The sequence below is a fragment of the Mauremys reevesii genome, linkage group 12, assembly GCF_016161935.1.
Source record: "Mauremys reevesii isolate NIE-2019 linkage group 12, ASM1616193v1, whole genome shotgun sequence".
Lineage (NCBI taxonomy): Eukaryota > Metazoa > Chordata > Testudines > Geoemydidae > Mauremys > Mauremys reevesii.
In genome coordinates, this window is record NC_052634.1 from 2070099 (window position 1) to 2097778 (window position 27680).

The 27680-nt window shown below is 51.7% G+C and overlaps 2 protein-coding genes across 6 annotated transcripts in view; one reads left to right on the plus strand and one right to left on the minus strand.

Moving 5' to 3' along the window:
* BACE1 (beta-secretase 1) overlaps positions 1-7874 on the plus strand; it is a 28207-nt gene extending 20333 nt beyond the window's left edge. Inside the window, exon 9 of one of the 3 annotated variants that reach the window (XM_039496848.1) lies at positions 7769-7874. In XM_039496848.1, coding sequence (XP_039352782.1) covers positions 7769-7800 — 32 coding nt within the window. In that variant the 3' untranslated portion in view covers positions 7801-7874. Of the gene's footprint in view, positions 1-408; positions 6174-7768 lie in introns of those variants that run through there. The other 2 variants (XM_039496847.1, XM_039496849.1) reach the window with 2 other exon arrangements.
* A 63-nt stretch (positions 7875-7937) lies between these two features.
* On the minus strand, positions 7938-27246 carry RNF214 (ring finger protein 214). 3 transcript variants are annotated; one of them, XM_039496272.1, is made up of 16 exons: positions 27020-27246; positions 24906-25028; positions 23698-24274; positions 22773-22832; positions 21114-21254; positions 20137-20276; positions 17952-18020; positions 16148-16244; positions 15562-15650; positions 14962-15052; positions 12118-12216; positions 11318-11694; positions 10124-10256; positions 9663-9770; positions 8964-9059; positions 7939-8142 (listed from the first exon to the last, which is right to left on the minus strand). In XM_039496272.1, exons 2-16 carry the CDS (start codon positions 25016-25018, stop codon positions 8077-8079), a joined length of 2256 nt encoding a protein of 751 aa, XP_039352206.1. In that variant the 5' UTR covers positions 25019-25028; positions 27020-27246; the 3' UTR covers positions 7939-8076. The 3 variants fall into 3 exon arrangements, with proteins under 3 accessions (XP_039352205.1, XP_039352206.1, XP_039352204.1); XM_039496270.1 differs by lacking the exon at positions 27020-27246 and adding an exon at positions 26023-26145; XM_039496271.1 differs by lacking the exons at positions 9663-9770; positions 27020-27246 and adding an exon at positions 26023-26147 and having other exon boundaries at positions 7938-8142.
* Positions 27247-27680: the final 434 nt, after the last annotated feature.

The following is a 27680-nucleotide window of genomic DNA, read 5'->3' on the forward strand; positions in this document are numbered from 1 at the left end:
ATTCGGGGCAGGTGGTAGCATCTCCACAGGGCCACGGTCCTGGCTCATTCTGGTGTCCTGCAAGCAGGGGGATGGCTGCAGGAGAGGGGGAGACGGCAGCCCCTCGAGTCACCCAGCTTCCCCTCTCCTGGTTGCAGGAAGGACGGGGGCGGTGCTGGTCCCAGTGGGGCAGACGCATCCGCCCTGCTGAGCAGTGGGGCCATGTGGTTAGAGGGGGCAGGGGACAAGAACGATAGTTGCTCACAGTTGGTGCAGCCCATGGAGCTCTGCAGCCTGGGCCACAGCTGCCCTCATCCTTCCTACGGCGGCGCCGGGGCCCCACCAGGCCAGGGCTGAGCTGGGGGGCTGGCGGGGGCCCACCCGTGCCACTCCGACGCTGTCTCTGAACGGTCAGGCCTGTGCATACAGGGTAGCCCTGGTCTGCCTCCTGAAAGGGCCAGCGCTGCCCTCTGCTGAGCAGTGTACCCATGGCCCCCGCGCCAGCCGCCCATCGCTGGTGCACTGAGCTGGGGGTCCTGTCCGCAGTGCACGACGAGTTCCGCACGGCGGCAGTGGAGGGGCCCTACCTGCACCCCAACATGGAGGACTGCGGCTACAACATCCCGCAGACGGATGAGTCCACCCTGATGACCATCGCCTACGTCATGGCGGCCATCTGCGCCCTCTTCATGCTGCCGCTGTGCCTCATGGTCTTCCAGTGGCGCTGCTTCCGCTGCCTGCGGCGGGACCACGACGACTTCGCCGACGACATATCCTTGCTCAAGTGACGCCCGCTCTGCTGGCGCGAGGGAGCAGCCGGCGGGGGGAGGCTGGGAGGGAGAGCGTGAGCTGAGCTCATCGGCACAGGCTCCTCTGCCCACAGAGTTTGGCTGGGGCTGGAAACAGCACCAGCCATTGCCCCAGGCCAGAGCCGGGTCTGTTCTTCCCCTGCCCGCTCCAGTGGCTCAGCCAACACTGCCTGGAGCCATTGGCTCTGCCCTGGGAGCGGGCGCCGGAGCAACGGGGGAGACTCGGCCGCAGGCCAGGACGCTGGGCCTGTCGGCAGGTTTATAAGGTCACCGTGGGGTACATTGAAGCTTGCTCGCTGTGTAACTCCCCTCTGCGTGCAGCAGCCCCAGACAGCCTGGGAATCAAACCCCTTTGGTCTCTGGCCAACGTGGACTCGCTCCCTCTCCCTGTTCGGGATACGGCCTCGCCAAACCACAGCCCTTGTGCTCCAGGGTACGCCTATGCCACACTCTAAGCCCGGGCTCTGACTCAGGTTTGAGCCCAAGCCCCACTTCCGTCCACACACAAACCCGTCTGACTCAGGTCAGCAAGCACTCAGGACCCTGCTGGGGGTGGGTCTGAGCCCTACGGAGGCTCAGGTCCAAGCCCTGTTACTTTGCCGTGTGGACACAGCTCAGAGCCTCAGGCCCAACTCAGACAGTCTGTGTCGTGCAGCATGGGCCTGGGAGCACGGCTGGGAGAGCCGGGTGCAGCAGCTGTCAGCCCGGGTTTACAGCGCAGCGTGGAAACCCCAAGTGCACAGCCCTGGCCCCCCCAGACCCGAGTTTACAACCGAGTGTAGACACACCCCCAGAGTCCGTGGAGGAATCAGCCCAGGTCTGAGCATTGCTTGTTAGCCGCTGCTGCTGCAAAGCCAGCAGAGGGAGCCCAAAACATTGTTTTTGTGTAGGGCCTACATAAACCATGGTCATTACATCTCAATACTCTGGGTTTTCAAACATTGTGAACAGCGGTAGATTCTAAAATAGCCATTTAAAATCCAGGGGATATTCCTCCCCAGGCAGCCACTAATTTACGATGCCGGCGGGTCGTGCTTTGGGCCTCCTCTCCTCGGAGCTGCTCCTTTCAGATCTCCGAAGTGGAAAGGCGTACCAATAGCACCTTCGCTTCCGCGTCGGGCGGGACTGGGCCTCTCAGCTAGAGCCCAAGAGCTGCAGTGAGCCTGGCCTCTAGCAGCGAGTCAGCCTAACACCCCAGCTCCCCTTTCCCCTGCCAGGCATCGCTGTGACAGACACACAATGGCATTCAGGAGGGTCCATGCCGTCCAGTGCAGTGTGTGTACATGTCGCTGTCCTGTCTGCTGCAGCCCCCTTCTCCCCACCCCACCCACCCTCATCTCATCCCTGCGGGATGCCTACATGCATCTCAAGGGCCCTTGGCCGTGGTGAAGCGGGAGCAGAGAGAACAGATCTTCCCCCAACTGGCTCCTGCATCTCTTCTGCTCCTCACTGACCCGGCTCTGGGGGCCCCACTTGGGCCAGCCCCCTCCTCACAGGGGGATTTAGGCTGTGGTGTGCAGCCAGTGCTTAATTGGCAATGAAAGAGGTGCCGAGGCTCAAGCAATTTTTTAACTTTCAGAACTGACACGACAAACCCAGAGGTGCCGGGGCTCTGAACAGCCGAGCCCCCGGCACAAATGAAGCACTGTGTGCAGCCACCACAATCCCACGCTGTCGTACAGGGAGCAGGACACCGTCCCAGCCTTGAGTGCCGGGGTCTGCCTAGGTGGGCCAAGGAGCATTCTCTGCAGGCCAGCTGTCCATGCCTGAGCTGGAGCCGCACCGCTCGCCGCGGGCTGGTGGAGTGACGTCTGGGCGCCTCAGGCTGCAAGCGGGGCTCTGCTCCAGGGCTTGCAGCTTAGACCGGTCCACCCCGTCCTGCAGCTCCTAGGGAATGGCTGCTTCCCTGCGCTCCCCAGGAGAAGTGTCGCTAAGGGGGCAGCTCTGGCAGCCCCTGCTGGGGTCAGGGAAGGGATGGGGGAGGGCTACACTGTTCCGCCACTTTTCAATCTCTTTGGCCCTGGGAAGTGGATCGGGGCAGAGCCCTCTGCCCTCCTGTGCAAAGACTGGGGGGAAAGGTGGGGGCAGGGTAAGCCATCCAGTCCCCTCATCTCTGCCTGGGCTGCAAGTCATGGGCAAGGGCCTAACCCGCTCTGGCTCCCAATTCTCCTGCCACGCGCTGCACACAGACGCTTTCAACAGGCCTGGCTCTGCAGCACCAGGGGCAGAACCAGCAGCCTCTGCTGCGGCAGGGTGGCACCCAGCCCCGGGACAGGACCAGCAGCCAAGGAAGGTGTGTAAGCCACGGAACCAGACTGTTACCCAGCCTGCTTGGGAAAGCCCCAAGCAAGCCAGAGCTGCCTCCGTGGGAGCCCCTGCCTGGAAGGTGTGCTGCACAAGGCAGGAGCGCCTCACACTGCACCTGGGCAGGAGGGGAAAACCCTCCCTGCGCTGGACGTAACCATCCCAGGCGATTAGCTCCTCCTGGAATATCTGCCTCTGGCTGCAGTGGGGGAAGGCAGTGCCCCAGCCCACCACACGAAATAGCTTGTTATTTCAGGGGGTCAGCAGCAGCCTCACCATCAGCATCATTAGTGTGTTTGAAACACATGGTTGAACTTAATTTTCCTTGTTTATAATGGCAAAGGGCCAGGGATGTTGTGCTCGAGCAGAGGGCAGCGTGTGTACGTAGCAGGCTGTGCTGTATGTGAGTGTACCAATACTGAATGTTTCTTGCCTGTACAATATATACATATTTTTATATTTTTAATGCTAGTGCTGAAAGCCCCTGGTTCATTGCAAACCCAACCTGAGGGGGTTTGTGGGTTTTTAAGCCCCCTGCTTTGACTGTGGGTGAAGGAGCCAGGCTGCACGTCAGGGGTACTTAGCAGTGGTTGATCTGATGGAAGCACTTTATGGATCATTGGTGATCTGGCATTTGTTGTGATGGATGTATCTCTTGTAATAGATCTGGTGAAGGTGATGGGGGCACTGGGTTGTGGGGGGTGAAATTAGATCACGGACACAGCAGTGATTCTCAAGCCAAAAAAATATCACCCAAGGCTGTTTTTGCTTCTGTCCCATTTCTGTTCAAGGAGGTTTTCCCTACTACACAAGAACCCCCCGTCCTCCTGAATCCCATGGACCAAGGCCTGCACACTGTGCTTCAGTTCTGGTACTAATTGTTGATTTAAAAAGCAACTTAAAAAGGGGTCTCTTCCTACTTAATCCTGCAGGCAACTCCTCCTGGGGGATTGGTAACACTGCTGTTCCTAGCCACAGCAGAAGGTGACGGGTAGGCCTTCATGGCGAGATTCAAAAGGACCAGAGCAGCCTGGGCAGGGGAAGGCACTCAGCCAGCCACAAACACCTGAGCTTTTAGCCCAGTGAATGAGACAACCGAGGAAACGAGCTGTTTGTAGGAACATTTGCCCAGCCTGGGACCTGCTTGTTACAGAGCTTTGCTAATGCAGCTCCTACAGGGGACTTGGGGTTTAACTTACCCCTAAATGGCCCCGCAAGATAAAGCTGGGCCATTTGTGAGGAATGCAGAACCATTTCACTTTGCAGAGGGGCTTGGGAGGTGGGGATTCAGATCCCAGCTGTACCTCACAAATGTATAGTAGCACCACATCCCGTCAGAGGGAAGTGCAGGGGCAGCTGCAACTGTGAAGGAACCATTGACTCCTAAAGAGAGTGGAGAAAAAAACCTCTCTTCAGTGGAGCTGTCTCACCTGCTAGCTGGGATCCAGAGAGGCTGTACTGGTGGGAGCAGCGTTACTGGAAACTTCCCATGCACCATGCAAGCACAGTTCCAAGGGCAGAAAGCCAGCACAAGATGGAGGGCAGACTGCAGGGCTCTCCTCTCCCCCGAAGTCAAGTAACTGACCCTAAGCACTAGCCCCAGCTGATTCCAATATGTGACCCAAGCTCAATGGCTCAGACAACAGCAAATCTCCTTACCCTACTTTAATTTTTGTGGGCTGATTGGAGAGGAGCTGCTGCCATGACCCCCGAGGGAGGGAGGGCTAAACAGGGCTCTGGAGAATTTCAGGGGGCAGCAGCAAGGAGTGTAGGCCCAAATTTGAGCCTTGCTGGAGGAGAAAAGAAAGCACAGGCGGGTACAAGAGGGACTCTGTCATGAAGTGTTTTCAGGAATTTTTGCTTTACATGTTGATGAGAATCATCCTTGTTGAAAAATGGTAACGTTCCCCTGCAGCACAGCCTGGCCTGGCCAGCGTGAGAGAACTAACAGCATCAAGAGTGACAAGCAGGGGCAGGGATGGTCCGGTGGCCCTGCTACTTAAATATCCCGCAAAGAAAGCAGCAATAAGTCCCTGGAGTGAGTCACTAGCTAAGGAGCCAGCACTGCCTAGCCAGAAACCTTATAAACTGGCCGGGCCAAGTGAACTCTGGCTGTGGGTACAGCTGCAGCACCCCACCCCCACCTGCTTTGTGAACGTACTGTGCTGATGTTTGCAGTGTTGGTCCCAGGATATTAGAGACAGATGGGGGGGGGGGGGGGTTGAGGTCAGGTCTTTCATTGCACCAACATCTGTTGGTGAGAGACACACTTTTGAGCTTACAGACAGGTCAGCCCTGCAGAAGAGCTCTGTGTGGCTTCAAAGCGTGTCCTCTCATCAGCAGAAGTTGGTCCAGTAGCAGATACTCCCCCAGCCCTGGGTCTCCCTACTTCACTAGAGACAGAGGCTTTGCTTTTGCCAGCGCCATCTGGTTCCCATAACTTGCTCTGGTCCTGCACTCAGGCAGCAGCCTGACTCCAACCAAGGGGGAAGTTATGCAACTGCAACCTCCATGCCCTAGTGCCTGCCCAGAACACCTCCGGGACCCCACTCCGTTTGGACCACGTCCATGTGTGTGCAGAAACTCACCAACGGGGCCAAACCCAGCTATGCTGCATGCAGGTGACACCGCCATTGACTTCGGTGGAGTTGCAGCTGCTTACAACAGTGCTGAATTTGTCCCAAGGACTGTGCAGAATCTACAAAGCAGGGGCCAGATCATGAGAGGTGCTGGGCACCATTAACTCCCATTGAAATCAGTAGAGATCACTGGTTACCTCAGCCTGATGTAGAAAGAAGAGCACAGAGGGGGCAAGTTGGGTCTTGAAAGCTTTGTTATTCTGAGCTGCAGCGCAGCCAACTTTATCCCCTTCCCATGGGCCCTGGGTTAGAGTAACAGGAGACTGCGAGGACCACGCCGTGCGTCCAGCTCTCTGGCCAACGAGTTGGGGAGCAGGACGAGGACTAGGGATAGCTACTCTCAGCAGCTACTAGAGACGCCCATACTCCGTAACCCTAATGTCGATGTAAGAATAATGAATGTTACACAGTAAATTATTACATTAAACAGAAAAGCCTTGTGTTCACCGCCTGTTCATTGTCTGGGGGGCACCTCAGAGTGCAAGGAAGGGTGGGGGAGGGTTGTGGAGGACACTGAGCTGCTAAGGACTCTTTAGGGCAGGAAAGGGAAGATCCTGACTTGAGTGGAGAACTCAGGGAGATGCATTGATGTTGTTAGTGAGCCCAGACGTCCCGCGTACCATGGGAAGACACACAGGTCATAGTGGAAGCAAGCACAGTGGGTAACAACGGTGGGAGTTCTAGTTATCAGTTCAGCATTCCCCTCTGTACCTTCTCAACAGGTGGGGATGGCTCACAGGTCAGGAATGGGGTAGGGCGAGGGAGAACCTCTGACCCATTACACTGCAACACAAATTCCACTAACAGCTCATGCTTCTCTCATATGTATTCGGAGGTTGAAATTATTTGCTTAATTTCTCCAACGACCCCTGGGCTGCTGCTCAGTGCAGCAGCATTAGGCAGAATAATTTAGTTCATTTCCATACACACCTAGATGATCGTTAACTCTCAGATTTTGGGACTAATATTTGAAGTTGCTGTTGCCAGCAACCCCCCAAGTAGCACAACTGCAGAAAGCAGAGGAGTAACTCAGTTACGGTAGCTTGTTCCAAGGTTTGAAGATTGGCAGGATGTGCCTGGCACTGTTCAGCCAGCTCTAGTGAGATGGGAAGCCTGGCTCCTCACCTGAAATCCAGCCTAGGCCAGCAGTGGCTGAGAGTCAGGCTGGGGCTCCTGAGAGGAGCAACCTGGGTCAGCGCAGGGAAAGGTGGCTGCGGTACAAACCAACCAGTGGGGGGGGGGGCGCTCAGCGGAGGCCAAAGACTGAACAAAGCATGAGGGCAGGGTTGAGAGTGTGGCAGGATGGAGGAGGGAAGCTTGCATTGCTGCTGTCCACTTCACCAGAGAACGGCCAATTTAATGGTAGCTTCAGCACCCTCTACAGCATGCTAAATGAGGGTGCTGGGCTGCGATTATTTGTGTAGGATGCTGCTGTGTGCACGTCCCCCCCACCCAGACTGCATTCACCCTTTGACGCCATGTGCAACGTTCACCCTCTGTTCGGCAGTGGGGTCCCTTCGGCTACAGGTAGTTTGCCTGTTCTAACCTAAGGGAGGAGGTACTATGGAGTGACACTACTGTAGGAAACCCATTTCGTGAGCTGCCCATGCCTTCTCCCACTGGAGCAGGAAGTGCTATGGCCTAAACAGGTGTGGGAGAGAAATGGGCTCATGTCTGGAGCTCCCCAGGCCCAGCCCCTATCAGGATAGTGCTTTCATCCAAGGAGCTAAGCACAAGAGGAACAGAGTCTCTCCCTGTGCGTAGGACAGCGCGATACCTGTGGAGAAACAGGCAGAGATTTATAGTAATGTGTCCATGATCACCCGGCAGGGCAGCGTAGAGAACCCAGGTCTCCCAACACACTAGCCCTGCACTCCAGTGACTAGACTAAGCTTCCCCTCCCGCCACGAGGCCAACGCTGAATACTGGGCTGTTAATCTCCAGAGCCTCGGCATGCAGAGCTCTTCCACTGCAAGGGATGCACCCAGACAGCCCAATGTGGTACCGAAGAGATGCATTTCCCACTGCTCCTTCCAGGTTCCAACTGCAGAACAGCTCAGCCCGCCTAGCATCTTGTGACAGACAGACAGACATGAAAGCCATGAAGACAGCTAGGCTATAAAGCATGACCTGAAGAGGAGGAACGATAGCAAATCTATGCATAATATACATACTTTTATTTACGAATTCGTATGTATACAGACTTTCTATACACACATTACCTATATAATAAAAATGTACATGTGTATACATGGTTGTATAAATATATAACTGTAGAAATCTCAGAACCGATCCTGCCTATTCACAGCGACGTCTCCAACACAGATGCTTTGTTTGAGTGGCTGTCATTTAGGACTTGGACAAAAGGGGCAAGTGTCATTTGTGTTGGTTTGGGCCCAGAATTTGATGCACTGAAAAAGAGAGAGTCAATAAGGAGCCACCAGCCCAATGCGAAGGTGGTGTGCTAGACAGAGCTTCTACCAGGCTCCGGCTGGTTCGCGGCGCTATCTCCAAAGGATGTTCCGCTCCAGAGTGCACCATTAAGATTTCTGCATCTTGGGGACCAAGTCCACAGCTGGGAGCTTTTTAACATGGCAGGATCACTAGGTTCTCCTAACGCAGAAAGCAGCTATTCTTGCTCTAGATGCCTTCCTGTTTCCTCCATAGCCACAAAGGGCAGACAACTGGGCTTTCTCCCCTGCATTTCACCCTAGTGAACCATGGCTGAGATGGCTCCTGTACGGGCACTAGGGTCAGCCTCTCCTCCCCCCAGTTATCAATTCACAGCTCCCAAAGCGATGCACGCTCGATGGGGGCCAACTCAGCGACTGGCCCGGACCCACACCAGAGCGGAACACGGTTGGGGTCTAACCCTCCAAACACGGAGAGGGCCAGAGAGCAGCATTTAGAGTAGGAATCAGGACTGTGCATTCTTAGAAACTGCAACTAAACAGCCATCTAAAGAAGGGAAACCTCCCAGCCTGGGGCGAGGACATGGAAAGGTTGGCTCACTAATTTCACCTGCCCCAGGGGGAATTGTTCTTTCCGTTAGGAGCCTCATTTCCCAGGGGACTCCTGTCCCTTGCTCTGCGTTTCCCACCAGCTACGTAGGCTCCCCAGCCCGGGGCGAGGCTCAGCACCCAGAACTGCACAAGCCACGTAAGAGCGTTTCCTGGCCAAGCAGCTGGCCCCTGCTGAGTGGCGGGAGGACGGTGTCCCAGGCCACACTTACCTCCTTGTGGAGCACGTGAGAACAGGCCATCGGGTGGAGCTCGCTGGGCTGCACGAGTTTCTGGCACATTAGACACAGCTTACAGGTAGCAGGGGCCTGGGTCACAGCAGCAAGCGTGCACACAGAAATGAGAGTCACAGAAGTCCGGTCACCAGACCCAGCTCTAAGCGTCCTGCATCCCCCAGGGTCCACATCCCGCTAGACACTCGTGCCTCCTGCCCCCATCCCCACTAAGAAGGTACAGAGGGGGGCACTGCCAGCACTGAATATTTATGTGGGGAAACCCTGGGGACAGGGAAGCGTACCAGCTACGTGGCACTGATCAGACCTTCTCCCCCAGGGCGCAGCTTGTCCATACCGCGATTGGGCTCTCTCCCACCCCACATCAGTGTCGCATGCTTGCCTATCCCAGGCACTCCGGTACGCCAGCTCCCCCCACTCCAGTACGTTCCCCTCAGGCCCTCACCATTGCCCTGAGGGGAACGTACTTTCCCTTGTGCCGAGTGCTCATGGCCAGCAGATGGCGAGGTGCCTGTGCCCCAGCCCTTCCCTCCCACCTCACCAGTCTAAGGTGAGAGCCCAGAGCCTGCACGGTGGGTACCTCCCAGCCTGTGGGGCACATTGCCAAGGTGCACCCAGCCCCCTGCAAGCCGTGCTGGGGAACATGCAGGAACTCCCAGGTAACTAAGAACATCTTACATGTGATGGTGTCCCTGGGTAAGACACCTGAGCCGGTGGCAGGAACATAGGGGTGCTGATCTGGGGCAGAGGAGCAGGAAACATGGGGGCCCTGATTCGGCCAAGTGGCTGTTAGCAAAGATGATAAAAGGTATTAGGCATGTTTTAGAGGGAGCGCTGAAGTCACCCCAGGGTATTTACGGGGGTGATGGAGACCAGCAGGGAGGGGACCTGTTGGACTCTGACTATCGCCTTCTTGCCCAGGATGGAAAGCTGGGAGCTCCGGCTTTGCCTCTGTGGATGCCATTTGTTTCCTAGCGAACGGCCCTGTACAGCAGCATAGACCAGAACCACGCTATAGTTCACTCCTGCCCAGCCTTCCTCTGATGACCTCCAACCAACTGCTGCGGGACTGCCTTGTCCAGGAGCTGAATGCTCCCCTCACCGCTCGGCCCCCGACACTACTCATGCAGCTGACCCACCTGAGCACCCACGGCTGCACCCTGATGCTCGGCCAGCTTTGCTGCTACCAGCTGATTCAGCTCTTCCATGGTCAGCCCTGCCATGGTTCTCCTCGCTGTCTTGATCTGCTGCAGTATGTTCGTCAGCTGGGCCCTGAGGAGACAGCGAGCGGGTCAGGAGCACCTGGGGCACCAGTTCTGGTCCCAGGTGCCAGTCAGCTGGAAGGTCTGTTTCACCACGGCAACCTGCGCCCCTTCTAGCAAGGGACCCGAGATGCTGCCACAGGTTGGAGTCAGCCGTGGCCTTTCCCCAACCGCACACTGAGGTCAGTCACAGGTACCGTTACTTGCCATCCTCTCCTCCAAAGAATGGCTGCAGCACCTGGACAACAGGGCACCATCAGCCTACATATGGCTCCAGTACTGTGGTATCCATGCACTTCACCACCTTTCATGCATGGATCCCCAGGGAACGCCTGGGAGGCAGGGCAGTACTATCACCCCATGTTACAGGTGGGGTGCTGAGGCACAGAGATCAAGTGATCTGCCCAAGGTCGCACAGGGAGTGTGTCACGGCTAGCGCCCTACCCTGGGACCATGCTCTCATTGCACTGGAAATACTGGGATCTCTTAGGGTGAGGCGAGTCTAGTGCCGCCAGTGAACCCAGAAAATCCATGTCCACCCCAAGAGCCCTGCGGCGAGGGCAAACAGCAGCAGCCATCCTTGCTGTTAGAGCACAGCAATGCAACACTCCTGTGTGCTTTTAATCCGGGTCCCACCACAGTATCTGAGCCCCTTCCAGAAGGGCCTTAGCCAGCACCGCGAAGCCCTGGAGCACGTGTCATTCGCTGGCTTCAGTGCACTTCCCAACAGGTACCACAGTCAGTCCCAAGCCGACTGAGGCAGAGGCTTCTCCGTTATGCAGACGGAAAGCTGAAGCACAGAGAGTGAGGTACTGCTATGTCTGCTGAGCTGACGGATGCTACTGAAGGACCCAAGGCTATTCGCTGGGAACGCTCCGTGCACTGCTTGGCCCTACTCCTGGAACCGTGGTAGCACCGCATACTCAGGGCTCGCTCCACTCTCCAGACACACCCTGGGGCCTCTCCGATAGCACTGCTGGCTACATATTTTCAGAGACTCAAGTCCAGCCTCTTCTCACATCTCGGTTGCTACCCCACATGTAGGGCCCCACCCCAGACAGGGACACTCACTTGTTACACTGGGGAAATCGAGCCAAGAGCTTCTCCAGGATCTTTTCCAGCTTATCGACTGGCTGTGGCCTGTGAAACTCATGAGCACCCTTGACTCCTCCGAGCCCTGGCGGAGGCGGGATAGAGGCAGCAGATGTCATGTGAGGGCTGTGGGTGCTGACAAGAGATGCCAATACAGGGCTGTTCCTCCCTTGGGAAGCAGGCAGAGGGGGTGAGGGCTGATTAGGCCTGGAGATGACAGGGTTAAGGAGCGGAAAAGAGAGTGCCCGAGGATCAGCACTGGGCATGACCATGGGAACTGGGACCGGCCCAATGGGGAACGGGAGCCTGGGGGTAAGGGATGGATTGGGCTGAAATGCCGGCATCATGAACTCTGTCTGAGAGAGAGAGAGAGAAAGAATACCGGTTAGAACAGGCCCGTTGGAAGTCAGTCAGCCAGGAACTCCTTCCACCCAGACTATAGAAATGAAAACCTGGGGGGTGGGAAGGAACCCACACCTCACAGATCCCCAGTTACATCTCCCAGCCAGCCGATGAGTGCAGCTGCCATGCTGTCACCAGGGATGCCCTGTCACTTCTGAGCAGGCAGCTGGCTAATACCATGAACACACGCACATGCCAGACCACTACCTAAGCCAGGGTTTGTGACCAGCCTGCACCTCCAGTCTGCCCAAGACAGGCAGCTGTCTGCTGGGGTCAGCAGCGAGGCTCTCTGCTAGCCTTAGAAAAGCCCCACACACGAGCGACCAGGAACTCTTCACACGGAGCATCTGGGCCAGGATCTGGGGAGTGACACTCACCTCTGACGGGGGTGGTGGCAGGGTCGGGGTTGGGATCTGTGGCAGGCTGCTCAGCTTTGCTCCATTCCTCACCAGCTGAATGTGACCATTGAACTGGTCCTAAGAGAAAGAATGAAGAAAAATATATACAAAAGTGTGTGTGTGGGGGGGGGGGGGGTGTTACCAACCCCTATCAGTCCCAGAGTCTCGCTCACTCCTGGCATGCGGCGTGCCGTGGCTGCCGAGGTGAAGGGCCCTAACATCAAGCACCAGCTGGCTGATTCTGCACCCTAACAGAGCTACAGTTCTGCTGGACTGGATCGTATGGGGGAGGCAAAGGAATTATCGCTTATGCAAAGGCCTAGCCCCAGTTCCCGCTGCCCTGTGGGGCATGTGCACATACTGGAACTCCAGACACTGGCACAGGCAAACTGGGCGTAGCTATCCATAGTCAGTGCTGAGGGGTAATCTGGGGTCACTGCATTTCTGTAGAGGACCGTATCCCTGGAGTACGGCTCACAAACCAAAGGAAAGAGTGATGTACACACTTTGAAATGCAATCTCAGACACCCATTCAAGTGAATCCCATACACACAACACAAGATGAGTCAAGTCCAGGACCAAATAGCTTTACTATAGAATGTTATTTAGGAAGAAAAGAGAAACCAAGCCTAAAAGCCTCCTGGGGAGAAGCCGATGAGGTACTGGAGAGCGTTTTATTGAGGTTAGATATCAGCCAGATCCTCGGCCCTGCCTGAGTTTGTCTTGCTTACATTTTGTTTTTAATTCCTAAGTCCTGACCGCTCCGGACATGCCCATAATTAGCATTTCCTGTCTAATCAAGTTTATCTTTTACAGTGCTCATTTATTTCCCTTAGTGATTGCATGCCCACCACAGAATGGCCGGACAGGGCACAGATCATTGTACAACTGCATTGCTATAGAAAGTAGTGCAGCTATTGGTGTGAGGAACAGATATATTCTAACGAATGGCCAAGCTATTGCCACAATAACATCAGACCAAATCTGAGACTTTATTACAAAGAGAAGCTAAGTTTCTTCAGAACATCACAAGGCAATGACCTTCAGCCTCACATTAGCAAAGCCCCTGGCTGACCAAACATCTTCAAAAGCCCTATGTTCGGGTGAGATTTCATTGCAAGTAAGATCATAGGTGTGTGTTAGAACAGCCTCCTTGTATTTGTTAGAATATTTACATGAGAGCATGTATTAACAATAGAGCAACTGAACGCCACAGACAAATACAGAGATGGGGTCTGGGTATACAGCCAGCCATGAAGGCAACAAGAACCCAAAAACTGATTTATACACCCTAGGTCACAATTTCTATTTGTCAGAGCAGCATTCTGAATTTATCTGAAAGTTTTCCTCTAATTCAGCTGTCCTCTAATTCAGTGAATCATAGAATCTCAGGGTTGGAAGAGACCTCAGGAGGTCATCTAGTCCAACCCCCTGCTCAAAGCAGGACCAACCCCCAACTAAATCATCCCAGCCAGGGCTTTGTCAAGCCAGGCCCTAAAAACCTCTACGGAAGGAGATTTCACCACCTCCCTAGGTAACCCATTCCAGTGCTTCACCACCCTCCTAGTGAAAAAGTTTTTCCTAATATACAACCTAAACCTCCCCCACTGCAACTTGAGACCATTACTCCTTGTTCTGTCATCTGCTACCACTGAGAACAGTCTAGATCCATCCTCTTTGGAACCCCCCTTTCAGGTAGTTGAAAGCAGCTATCAAATCCCCCCGTCATTCTTCTCTTTTGCAGACTAAACAATCCCAGTTCCCTCAGCCTCTCCGCATAAGTCATGTGCTCTAGGTTCCTAATCATTTTTGTTGCCCTCCGCTGGACTTGTTCCAATTTCTCCACATCCTTCTTGTACTGTGGGGCCCAAAACTGGACACAGTACTCCAGATAAGGCCCCACTAATGTGGAATAAAGGGGAATGATCACATCCCTCGATCTGCTGGCAATGCCCCTACTTATACAGCCCAAAATGCCGTTAGCCTTCTTGGCAACAAGGGCACACTGTTGACTCATATCCAGCTTCTCGTCCACTGTAACCCCTAGGTCCTTTTCTGCAGAACTGCTGCCTAGCCTCTCGGTCCCTAGTCTGTAACCATGAATGGGATTCTTCCGTCCTAAGTGCAAGACTCTGCACTTGTCCTTGTTGAACCTCATCAGGTTTCTTTTGGCCCAATCCTCATTTGTCTAGGTCCCTCTGTATCCTGTCCCCACCCTCCAGCATATGGGTTCAAACTACAGAATAATAGATTTAGACTGAATCTCAGGAAAAACTTCCCAACTGTAAGAACTGTAGGACAATGGAACAAACTGCCTAGGGCGCTTTTGGAAGCTCCTTGACTGGAGGTTTTCAAGAGGCGGCTGGAGCCATCTGCCTTCAATGGTTTAGACACAACAAATCCTGCACATTAGACTAGATGACCCTTGGGGTCCCTTCTAACCCCATGATTCTATGGTTTGAGACCACATCTGAGGCACGGCCTTGTCAAGGTCATTAACACCCGGCCATTTGGGAGTGTCCGTTTTCATGCTCATTGACAGAGTTCTGCAGTTATTCCTATCATCAGTTTAAGCGGTAAGTGTTGGCAATGTGGTTGGAGCTGTAGGAGACACAGAACAGGGACAGTGGGAGTCCCGAATAGTTTAATCTAATGATCATTTAAGGGCTTACTTGAGAACACCTGACAAGACTTGCAGAATCAGTGAAGGGGGCGGAGGGGGGGGAGGAGAGAACCCAATCAAGTACTTAAATTTTTTTCATGCTCCCATTCCTGCCTCCTAAGTATTTTTAGGGATTGCTTGATGCCCAGCAGAAACCCTACCCGGACACTTTCTTTGGTCATTCGTATCCTGTTCAGCCTCATTTCCCACTCCTGCTTGGGTCGTATGGTCTCCAGCGTGGGTGGCGCTGACCTATGCGGAGACAACGAGAATTAAAAGGGAAAAGAGGGTTTGAGCCCGTGGTTTTTGGTAGCAAAATGGGAACAGCTACAAGCAGAACAACAGAGACACCTATTTACACAACCCTGCCCCTCTTCCTTGTCCCTCCATTGCAACGATAATCCACTCTCTGCTCAAAGAGAGCAGACCTTCAGATGGTGCAGCGTGGGAGTTAGTACACAAGATGTGCATCTCCTGGATGCTGGTGAAGAAAACTACAGCACACAAACCTCAATAGATTTGGTGCATGACAGATGCTCAGCAGACAAGAGGAAAGGATATGCAGTAGCTAAAGATTAAGGAAAACACATGGAAAACTGGAACTCCACCATCTAGTGCTTTGAGGCCCTCAGGGCAGGAAACCCTAACTTGGTTGTAGCAAAGTCTCTCACATTCAAGCACAGACTAGTTGGGGTTTTAGGAGGGGGTGAATAGGAGTAAACGTGTTTACTTCGCTCCCTATTGGCCAATACAGAACTCACTTGAGGTAGGTGAGGTGTAGCTCCGCCTCTTTTTCGGCTTCTTCTAGTTTCAGAACCAGCAGCTCCTTCCGGCTCTCCAAGGACAATATCTAATGGAGAGAGACCACAGACATTGAGAGCATGTACTTGATTATTTCCTGCAGGCCATGTTGCTCATCCTCCCAGGTTGAGCTTGTCACTTTGCACAGTGCTTAGCACAATAGGGCCCCAATCCTGACAAACATCCATCAGCAGATCACAGTTCAGTAATTTTTCTTGCTCTCTGCGAAGAGCAAGACCCATCCAAAGAGCCCAACACTCCACTGTTCCTTTCACCCATTTTGCAGGGAAGACACATGCACCGTGCCATTCTCAGCCTGCCACGATTATTAACTCTAGGCCAGTGGTTCTCAATCCACGGCCCACTTGTGGGCCAGTCAGCACACAGCTGCGGCCCATGTGACTTCTCAGGGCCATACAAGTAGTTTATCTATTGTGTGGATGTGGCCCACAATGGTAAATCAGTTGAGAACTACTAGACTATGCACTGTTCTGCATCAATCCGTGACTTGCAACCATGCCCTGCAGTAAGGCCCCTTATACCAACCTCTGCTTTCCAAGCCCTTTCTGTTTCCTCCAGGATGTTCCTATTGATATCATTGTGCTGGTTCTTCAGCTTATCTAGTTCCATCTCCCATACCTCCCTAGAAGCAAAAGCAGAACACATCACACTAGTGCCTAAACAGGCATGTTGACTGGCCACCTGGGACTGCAGAGTGGCCAAACTATTTGGTAAGCTGCCAGCGCATTCTTTGGTTGCCTTAAGCCCAAGGATTGCACCCAGTTTGCAGACTATGGCAGCAATGACCTTCATCAGACATGTAGAGGCCATAGATCTCAAGACCAAGCTGGGTCAGTATGTACAAGTGACCAGTCATTTCACAGCAGGACATTGAACATCTTACTCTGAAATGGGCACCACTGAATCAGCCATGGAGATCCCTGTAAACTTTCGTTGCTCAAAGTTACACCTTCTAAGACGGGGTTCAAAAACGGTAGTAATGAATGGTCCGCTCTCCTTCTCTTTGTCTCTGTGTGTGGGGCGGGTCGCCTAACAATGCTGAAGGTTACCCCTTGCCAAGATGGTGTCCAAGTCTGGCAAAAAAATTCATGTCTGAACTAGAAAGAGACCTTAAAGTGATGTGGGGGTTCTAGTGGATCACAAATTGAATACAAGTCATCAGTGAGCTGCAGTTGTGAAAAAGGCTAAGATCACTGTGGGGTGTATTAACAGGACTGTCGTATGAAAAACATAGGCGGTAACTGTCCCACTGTACTCAGCACTGGTGAGGCCTCAGCTGCAGAACTGTCTCCAGTTCTGGGTGCCACACTTCAAGAAAGAAGTGGATAAGCTGGAGAAAGTCCAGGGGAGAGCAACAACAACAATAAAAGTCTTAGAAAACTTGACCGATGAGGAAAGGTTAAAAAAAACTGGTCATGTTTAGTCATGAGAAAGGATGACCCGGGAACAGTCTTCAAACACATTAAGGGCGGTTATAAAGAGGACTGTGATCAGTGCTTCTCCATGTCCACTGAAGGTAAAACAAGAAGTAACGGGCTTAATCTGCAGCCAGGGGAGATATAGGTTAGATTAGGAAAAACTTTCTAACTATAAGGATAGTTAGGCTCTGGAAGGGGCTTTCAATGGAGGTTGAGGAATTCCCATCATTGGAGGTTTTTAAGAACAGGCTGTCCGGGAGGTCTAGGTTTATTGGTCCTGCCCTCAGTGCAGGAAGCTGGACTAATGGCCTCTTGAGGTCCCTTCCAGATGAATCAAAACCCCTGATCCAAACAGCCCAAACTCTGAAGAAGTTCTGTTTTTAGGGTCTTATATTACTGCCCATCACTATTATCTGAGCACTCAAGTTTGGCTCTGGATCAGAACTTTGAAGCTTGAACCTGTCTCTCCCCAGAACATAAATACTCTAAAGTTAAAAACAGCATTAGGGCAAAAGTATATGATAGCACAATGGGATAAATGGACTAGTCTGACCTCTGCAAGCACAAGTTCAGTTACAGGTAGAGGTGACAAAGTGTGTGGCCTAATTCTCATCCACACCAATGAAGCACTTGGCAGTCTCTGCTCATGATAAGCCTGTGCACAACAGGTAGGAACTGATGGGTATTGGCAGAGCTGGGGAGGAGATAAAAAACATGCACCCTACCCCACGTGCCTCTAGTCCGCATTATCAGCCTCTCACTTGGAGCATCACATTCACCCATGGGGAAAAAGGTGACGCAAGTCTCACTTTGGAGCTATTGTGTGTGATTTAATGTTTCCAATTAATTAAGGGGAAGGGAATGGAAGGAGAGCACTCCACAGAACGGATTTTATAGAAACAGAGTCCTACTTTTCATCAGACTGCTCTGCGATTAGAGAAACAATTTTATTTTCCTTCTCCTCCTGTTCTTTCAGTAACCTGCAAAAGGGAGAAAGGACAGATCAAGTCACTTACTGCAAGTGTGTAGCCTTTCACCTATTGCTGTAGGGGGCTCAGGACTAAGAGCACATCAAAGTCAGGAGCTCGATACAGTAATCTACTTTCAGAAATCAACCACAAGTATTTTTGTAAGGATGCCAGTGATGCTTTCAGGGGAGCATAATCTTCGCTATATCATGAAATTGTGCAAAGAAAGCCACTGTCCAAGCACCAGTTTATTTGCAGAGGGACACACAGTAAATGGATTTGGTACTTGGATTATTATTATTAAGGTAGTTTTAGAAGGACTGTTTAGAAAAATGCAATCACTGTGCTCTTCAAAGTGTAGCCCTGAGGATTAATTTGTTGATCTGTATAAAATGTCTTTTTGATAAAAGTGTGTAGGCTGCATAGATTAATAGAATTTGCAATAAGCTGTAATGCAAGATACCTAGAAGCTTCTATGCCAGACATCCTGGCCTATTTCCTCTGTGATGCTGAAAGCAACCTTTAAGACCCTTACTCAGAAAAGTAATAATAGGAGACAAACCTACGCAAATTGTCTAGGGACTTTTTGAATATCTGCTAACCTTTCACCTAGTTAGGTGCAAAAGGAGGGTATTTCTGCCCACAAAATCTAACAAGTATACCACAAGATACGTAGATAGTTGTCATCCATATGCACATAAAAGGTCAACCTATGAAAACAGGTACCCTTACCTTTCCATGGGGGAAAGACAAATTTGGGCATAGGAGGAAGGATTTCTCCCTATAAAAAGGGTGGTAATCCTCCATTAGGGCAGACGATACATCCAGCTATTTCCCATCGTCTCACCCCGTCTCCCCTTTGAAGGCTGTCAACTACTGATGGTATTTCTTTTCACAGCTGTAAGTATGAACTTATTTCTGTTTTACTCTAAAGCATCTATACTAAGAAGGGTTTAACTCATAGCCAGGTCCTTTGTAACTTCCTCTAGCAAAGGTGTGAAATTCACTCTAGTACTACTGTTGCAAAGTGCATTAAGAACTGTGATATTTGTAACTTTGTAATCTCATACTGCTTTTAACATTTTACATTTACTTCTTGTTTCATTGATTTTAAATAAAAGGTCTTGTTTGACTAATTCTGTCTCAGGAATAGTTTTTCTGCCACATACCCCAATCTCCTTGTATAAATTCTGTGAAGCCTGATTCAAGACGAACTTTATCTTCTGATCACACATATTGGCGAGCCATACCCATATTATTAATATCTATCAATTATTACTAACATTACTAATTAATTAGAAAATTAATTATTAAATCAAACTAAATTAAGTGGATAAATTCCACGGTCCCTACTAACCCTCCCCAAATCAGGCTACAAAAGTAAGACCTACAGCATGGGACAGTAGATGATAAACTCTCTCCCAAAGTGTAAGATCATCCCCTCCCTTCTCCCAAAAGGAACCCAAAGTACTTTACAAAGTATGAGCCAAATTCTGCTCACTTTATCCATGTAACAGTCCCATTGGAACCAGTGAGGCAGTTTGCATGAGGAAGGCAAGCAGCATCTGGCCCTAGAGAAGAACAGCAGCTGTTTTTACAGTGGATCCCAACTCAACCCTCCTCAGCAGCTCAGGGTAAGCAGCAAGGAACAACTCGGCCACCCAATACTGTTAGCTATCTGTAGGGCACCATCCATGTAGCATCTGAGCAAACCATCCACAGGGGTAATTCTGGGTAGACAGGGAGTGATCAGTCAAACTGAAATTGGGCCACAACACCAAGATGGCAAAGCACTAAAGGACTGAGTGACCCCAAGTACTCAGGGCTTCAGCTGTATGTCTCCTTTGTCAAGATCAGTCAGCCAACAACCTCAACATTGTCTCTTTGAAATACATTCATTTTGGGGAGCCTCTGTATACTTAGATCAACTACAGACCGAGTTGCTTAAAACCTGAACAGACCTCCCCATATATATTAAAACACACACTGCTAGAGATATCTTTGACAGTCCAGAAAGGGCGCATGGTGATGCACTCTCCATCTAGTGCATCAGACTAACCAGAGGTGCCCTAGGGTTCAATCACACACTGTTTTATTTCAATAAACCCTTGCTCTCCCACAGGAATACCTTCTGCCTTTCTCGCAGAGCTTCTCGATTTCGGCTTTCAGATCCTGCTCCTTTTGCAAGAATTCTTTCTTCTCTTTCTCCATCTTCTTCTTGGTCTCTTCTCGTTTGATCGTCACATCCTGAATGGCCTTCAGGATCTCCTAGAGCATAGCCAGCACCAAGCAAATAAAGAACGTAAGCTCACCACAAGATTGTTTTTTTAAATTCTGAACTTGGTGCAATTAATTGTGTGGATAATTACACATGCCACAAAAGGGTTTTAAAAGATAAATGTTAGATCAGTCATGCAAGGTGATGGGCTGAGGATTATGAACAGGAAACTAGAATCTGCTGCACAAGACAGATGAGTGGTCTACGTCGCAGGTTCTCATGCGGGGAGGAGTGGGTGGTCCAAAACAGGTGTCGGGTTAATAACCTTCCTCCCTTTCTTTAAATCTAGATAAGAGAATGTGCTGAAGCTTTTTTCTGTTCTGACAAGGGGTCACAGTATGGAAGAGGAGGCTGAGAACCACTGGTCTAATCCAATGGCTCTCAAGCTGCGGGACAGAGCTGACCTGTCACACAGTGCTAACTCTCCTTGTTCCCAGCTCCTATGATTCATACAAGAAATGCTTCCCTAGTGCTACTGCTGCTGTTGTCATGGGGATGCTAGGCGATCATGAACATGAAGGGACCGGTCCACGAGATGCTGTTTATTTAGATGTAGTCCACATGATTAAAGATTCGGAAAAATAGACATCTAAACAAGTCCTTTGCCCTGACTCTCGCCGTGACCAATATCTGACTCTTAGAAGAATCCCCACATAACACACTTGGCAAGTTGTGCTATGTTCCCCATAAGAGAAATCCCTTCCTGACCTCTCCAAGCATCATCTTGTGCCCTGCAGCTTGGCATTGGATTACCCCAGTTTAGCAGTACAATCGTGAATGGTGTTGGGCAGGCTGGATGTTGAGAGAAAAAGTGCTTCATTTGATACCTGGTGATTCTTCATCTCTTCTTCCCTTCGTTGCTGGAGCTGCTTGAGCTGCACCTGGAGTTGATTCTCCACCTGCCTCTGTTTGTCTAGCACTTCCTGGTAACGTTCCTTCAACAAGGCCCTTTCAGACATCATTTTGCCCTGTAATGGACAAAAAAGTGTAGGTAATTGTTTCCTCTCTCCTACTGCATCAAAGAGAATGATGCAGACAGACCTGTCATGCAGCACAAAGTGCTGATGCAATCAGAGGAGAGCAAGTCATCCCAGTAGGGTATAAAAAGCTCAGGAGAAGGCAAGATGCAGGCTGTGAAGAGCCATGGTTAGTATGGTTCCCCGTCAAAGAGTGCAGGCCCTCTTGGATCAGAAAAGGCATACACTCCCGTATCACTGGAGCAGGCATCAGCTAGTTCTCAGCTTCTTGTCTAGCACTGTAAAGCTGCCATTTAAATGAGCAGTATGTCTAGTGGTTAGAGCACAGGGGGATTAAGAATCAGATTCATGGGTTCTAGATACTACCTTCTGGAAACTCACTTAATGTCTCCGGGGTGCAATTTTTTCAGATGTAGATATTATATTAATGTTTCCCAACCTAACACGAGTGCTATGACAATTCACGAAGGTTTTGTCAAATGCTTTGGAAGCAAAGGAGCTCAAAAGGAGCAAGGGTGAGGGAGATTTGGAAAGAAATAAGTCAGTGGTATTTCAATTGCCTTGCGGCCAAAGTGAAATCAAGGTAGGTCCAAGGTATCATATTGTAAGAAAAACTGCCAGGATCCTCCTTGCCTCACATGTTGGGTATGTCACATGTAGAACGAGTGGCACAGAAAACTGCCCAATTATACAAATACTAACACATCATCATGATGTGTGCTTTGGACAGGATCTCAAAGCACTTTACCAACATCAGTGAAGCCTCAATGGGTATAGCTATGCTGCAGTGTAAGCCCAGCGTTAGAAAAACTCCAGTTAGCAGACTCTGGGTTTGTTAATCTAGGGCTTGAGTTTCGACACTCATTTGTAACCTCAGATGAGGAACTGTTGAACCCTGGGTCGCAAACTGAGGCTCCAGAGTTTATACTGCACTATGCAGGCCCAAGTTCAATCACGCGCATATCCCAGATTTCCAAGCATTCTAGCCCTTTGTTCATGGTGCATTGTGGGAAAACGTGACTGTCCAGAGGGACAAAGAAAGTCAGCCCATGGGACTGTGGAATGCTGTTGGCAGATTTTCAGAAGATGAGTCCAGCGGGGCTATGTCTACACTGAAAAGCAACAGGGCTTGAACCCTGAGTCCTGGCTTAGGCCCACCATCTCATGGGGTCCCAGGACCCTGGGTTAGCATGATTGGTGCATAGACAGAAGGGGGCTAGGCTTGAGCCAGAATCCCCAGCTACACTGCAGTATAGACACACCCAATGTCATTTCACCCGTAAGTAAACAGAGAAGATTTAGGGCCTCATTTTCAGTGGTCCTGTTGGGATCCTGAGTTCCCACTGACTTCACTGAGTCACAAACCCTGATAACAGGGAATGGAGGCCTCCTGAGGCCTGAGTAACTTGCCCAGTGACAGAATCAGTAAAAGATCTGTGATCGGAACCCAGGAATTTGAGATGTAGTCCCCTATTCTAATCACAAGACTGGCTGTTCTTTAGTACTCACCAAGTTCTTTTCAATATCTTGATCTGTGTTCACCTCCAGATCAGCAGTCTTGAAGTCAGTCTGCACAGGTAGAAACGGTTACTTGTGTTAGAGCTCTTTGGAGGTGCAAACAATAGTTTCATGCACAGACAGTTCCCACTTTTAGAGGAACTTTTAGTGGTCTCCTGAGCCAGCCCTGACACCATTTCATTCATCAGCCTTGAAGCAACATTAGACAATTGGGCAACATGACTGGTACCAGAGTCAGTGCTCAGGTCAGTTGGTGCTCATAATTCCCCCACCCTCTTTTTTGTTTACAAAAGGCAATACGCACACACTGTAACGGATTTTACAAGGTACAGAGGCACGTACTGCTTTGTATCGGGAACGCCTGCAGTCCAGCTCACTCATTGCTATGCTATCTGCCATTCTCACATCCTTTCCTCCTACAAAATAGCTGACATCTGTAACGTCCTACCAAGGAAAGAGCCCTTCCAGGGAGCCTAGAAAATGACCTCTACAAACCAGGGAAATCAGAAACCATCCAGAACAGACACAGAAGCTTTAGTTCTTCCTGCCACAAGAGGTACATATCGCATGAACATATTGGCAAAGGACAACAAGGACTGTTCCAAACCTAAGAAAATTACTGGACTTTAAAAGGGATCCCGTCTCTAGGAAGAGTTCCCGCAGGATCCTCTGTGCCACATCACATACTAGGAATTGGTGGATTAAAAGGCCCTATGGAACTGTTAAGCATTTACTTGCCTGAAACAAACGAAACAAACAGAAAACCAGAAGAGCTTGCCTGGTGCACACAGCAGGCTCTCAGTTGGGAATCAGTGCTTCTGTCTTCCATCCCCCAACACTGCCCCCCCCCACCAATCAAAAAAACCAAGCTGGAGAAAACTCAAGCTTCATGAACATAAGGAAATTGGTACCTGACCTGCACTGCAATGTTCTGAGAGGGCTTCTGGGATGAAGCTTCCTGATCTGAGTCCTGCACAACTCTAATGTTTTCAATCCCATTCTCCCCATTTGGTGGCACCTCCAGGGGTTTACTGTCCAGCTCCAGAGCCCCATCCCCTCTGGCCTGCTGCAAGTGTGAAGCTTCCAGTTCACCTTCAGAGCAATTATTGGTAGCACGTTGCTGTTCTGCATGGACATCAACCTGGAAGTGCAGAGAAACTGTTTGCAGATTTTCCCCAGGCAGCAAGGTTCTCTCTTCTTCCACCGCACTGTCTGAACCCTCTGAATCAGACTGATACAGCTCTTCAGTTGAGGAACGCGCCTGCGTCTCTCTGGAAACAGCACCAGAGTGTCCTATCACTCTGGGCATAGGTTCTTCTCCTTTGTTTTCTGCAGCCAGCAGAGATGCATCGGTCAGCAATATCCCAGGATCTCTTTCTGCTCCTCCTGAATGAGCATCTCCTGTACTCTCACTTGTTATTGGTTGGCTATGATCAGCAGCTTCCAATGATAGGGGATCATTCTCATTTTCTTGTATAGAAAGGTCACTTATGCTATTCAAAAAAAACAGATACTAATCCATACTTTGCATTCTGATTGCATCTTTCACCCAAGTCTCTCAAAGTGCTTTAAAATGTATATCCCATAATCACCCTGTGAGGTAATTCAATGTTCTCATATTACAGCTGGGGAAACTGAGATATAGGAGGAGCAACTTGTCTAAGCCCACACGGCAAGTCAGCGGCAGAGCCACAATCTCGGACGAAGGAGACCCAAGTTACTATTAGGCCACACTCCCTCCCTGATATACTTTGCTCTATTTATCACACACTCTTCAATCGGTTCCATTCTTTTTACTGGTAGGGATTTTAGAAACTGCCACTCAGAACCTACAGCTAGAACACCATTCCCATCACTGGGCTGCAGGGAAAAGAGGAATAGTAGAGAAATGGTCTACAATTTTCCCCACTCTCAATGCCCTCCACATGCTGTCTCAAAACAAGCTAGTTCAATAAGTTAACACTACCTTGGACTTCTACCACTAAGGGCAGTGCTGCTTTTGCAGAAGTAAGAGGCCATTAAAAGGAACCATTTGATTGATTTTGTGCATCTCTTTACACAAACCATCAGTGAGCATCCTCACACACACACACACACACACACACACACACCCCTACACCCTACCTCACAGGCAAATTGTCGAGGTCTTTGTATGGGTCTGATTCTCGTGGGACCAGCTGGCCAGCAGTGGATTTCTCAGGAACAGGCACCTCATCCTTGGTTTGCTCTGATGCCATAGTCCTTTCACTGCAGTTAAAAATTATCATTAGTATTTCAGGCACACATAGAGGTCCCTGCCAATATGAGGGCCCCCTTGTGCTAAGGGCTTCACAAACATGTCATAAGAATCCCCACTGCAAAGAGTTTACAGTCTACATAGACAAGATGAAGGGTCGGAAAAAGAATGTATCGCTATCACCATTTTACAGATGCAAACATGAAGCATTGAAGAGATACATTTCCTATTTATTTATAACTTTAAAAGTATAGGACATTACAACAAAGGCAAACCTGTTTAAAACAGAATCCCTGGGAACCATTAAAGTGGATACATCTATATATGGCATCTTCAGACATTGTGGGTCATTATTACCAGACATTATTTAACAGACGAGTAAAGATAAAATCACTAAAATTACAACGGTATCATCTTCTAATATTAAAGAGATAAATAGGGTGTCAGTGACAACCACACACAAAGTATGAAAGAGGAAACAAGTAACTGCTGATGAAGCAGGATGCCAGTACCCCTCTTCACCAAATATTCAGACCCGTGGGGCTGATCCACAGCACCCTTGCAAACATGCAATCTACACAATAAAGGACTGTCCAATGTGACTCAATCACTTTACAGTCTGAGACCAGCTGAAATTCTTCAGTGGATATTTGACAAGTAAGTCTATATATTTGTATGGGGAGGAATCCATGGACTTCATACACAGTGTCCACACCTTTAAGAGTTTGTCTACACTAGAAAAATGGGTCAGGGAGCATTAACTAACAGCAACCTCCTTCTTGGTGTAGATGCACAGCAATGCCTTTGACCTCAACGGGGCAGGCTGAGTACCACCCGAGGCTGGTCAAGAGAGGTAAAAGGTGTTGCAATGCATCCATATTAGGAACAAAAGGTATGATTAGGCAGAAGGGAGTTAACTACCCTGACCAACCCCTCCCCTCCACCCATTTTGACAAGGCTGGAAGCCGCCACTGCCCCTGAAATCCAGGCCATTTAAACACAAACCAGAAGGCAATTCTGAGAGAACCAGGCTCCCCTTTAGCTGGAACCCGGGGCATGGCTGGGCCCATGTAGCTATTGTGGAGAAGGGACAGGCAGCCCCCAAGGTAAAGGTATAGGAGCAGCCACTCCTTGGATGGGGCCAGTAGGGCCACAGGTGGGGGGGGGGGGGCAGGCAGGAGCAGACACTGTTGGGGAAGAAGGGGGCTTCTCATGCAGGAGCCAAGGGGCTCTGGGGGTAGAAATTGGGGAGCTTGCTCAGACACCTCCCATTGGAGACCGGAGAGGAGCCCGCAGGGCAGGGAGAAGGGGGTGGGGAGCCCCCCTGGGTGGGGAAGGGAGAGCAGGAGGGGAGGCTCCTGGGGAGAAGGGGGACGCAGGAAACCCCCCCACAGCAGGGCGGGGAGACGGGGGAGGGACGGGGGCAGAGGGGAGCTCCTCCGGGGAGGGGGGAGCGGAGCCCCCACGGAGAGAGAGAAGGGCTGGGTCCGGAGGGGAGCATCCCCCGGGGCGGGGCGGGGGAAAGGGGGAACGGAAGGGGAGTCTCCCCTGGGGCAGGAAAAAGGAGCGGGGACCCGGAGGGGAGCTCCCGCGGGATGGGCCGGGGAAAAGAGGGAGCGGAGGGCCGCAGCGGAGCCCCCACGGCGGGGCGGGGAACAGGGCGCAGGGAGGCTCCCCCAAGGCGGGGTGAAGGGGGTGGGGAAGCTCCCCCAACGGGGCGGGAATGGGGCGCAGCGGAGCCCCAGCGGGGCGGGGAACAGGGGCGGAATGGGGCGCAGGGAAGCTCCCACGGCGGGGTGATGGGGGAGGGGCCGGAAGGGAAGCTCCCCCAGCGGGGCGGGAATGGGGCGCAGCGGAGCCCCACGGCGGGGCGGGAGGAGAAGGGGCCGGGGCGCCAGCGGGGCGGGGCGGGGGAGGAGGAGCGGAGCCCACGGCGGGGCGGGGGAAGGGGCGGGGAGGAGCTGCCGGGCCGGGCCGGGCCGGGCCGGGGCCGCGCACCCACCTGCGGCCGGAGCCAGGCCGAGCAGCGCCCCCGCCCCGGACACTTCCTGGGCCGCTCGCCGAGGAGCCGGCGGAGCGAGCGGGGCGAAGAGGCGCCGCCACCGCCGGTCGGAGCTGGCTCCGCTCCCGAGGGCGCCCCCTGCGGCTGGGGGTCCGACTCCGGCAGGCCCGGGACCTGTCACAGGGCGCTATTGACAGCGACCCTACGGGAACCCTAGCGAGCTCGCCCCGGGAGGGAACCCTACGGGAACCCTAGCGAGCTCGCCCCGGGAGGGAACCGATAGAAACCCTAGCAAGCTTGGCCCAGGAACCCTACGGGAACCCTAGTGAGCTCGCCCCGGGAGGGAACCGATAGAAACCCTAGCGAGCTCGCCCAGGGAGGGAACCCTACGGGAACCCTAGCGAGCTCGCCCCGGGAACCCTAGTGAGCTCGCCCCGGGAGGGAACCCTACGGGAACCCTAGCGAGCTCGCCCCGGGAGGGATCCGATAGAAACTCTAGGGAGCTCGCCCCGGGAACCCTACGGGAACCCTAGCAAGCTCGCCCAGGGAGGGAACCGATAGAAATCCCGCCAGCCAGGCCACACCCAGAGCTGATCTCAGGAACCTGGCCAGGTCTAGGGTGACCAGACATCCCAATAAAATCAGGACCGTCCCGATATTT

Bases quoted from the DNA above. Each gene is read 5' to 3' on its own strand.
- RNF214 (XM_039496270.1), bottom strand. From the start codon at position 26,087: ATGGGCCCAGCCATGCCCCGGGTTCCAGCTAAAGGGGAGCCTGGTTCT. The intron at 24,275-24,905 runs GTAGGGTGTAGG...TTTTTTGAATAG, and splicing joins CTCGACAATTTGCCTGTGAG to CATAAGTGACCTTTCTATAC. The intron at 18,021-20,136 runs GTATTCCTGTGG...TCCCTTTTGCAG, and splicing joins CTCTGCGAGAAAGGCAGAAG to GTTACTGAAAGAACAGGAGG.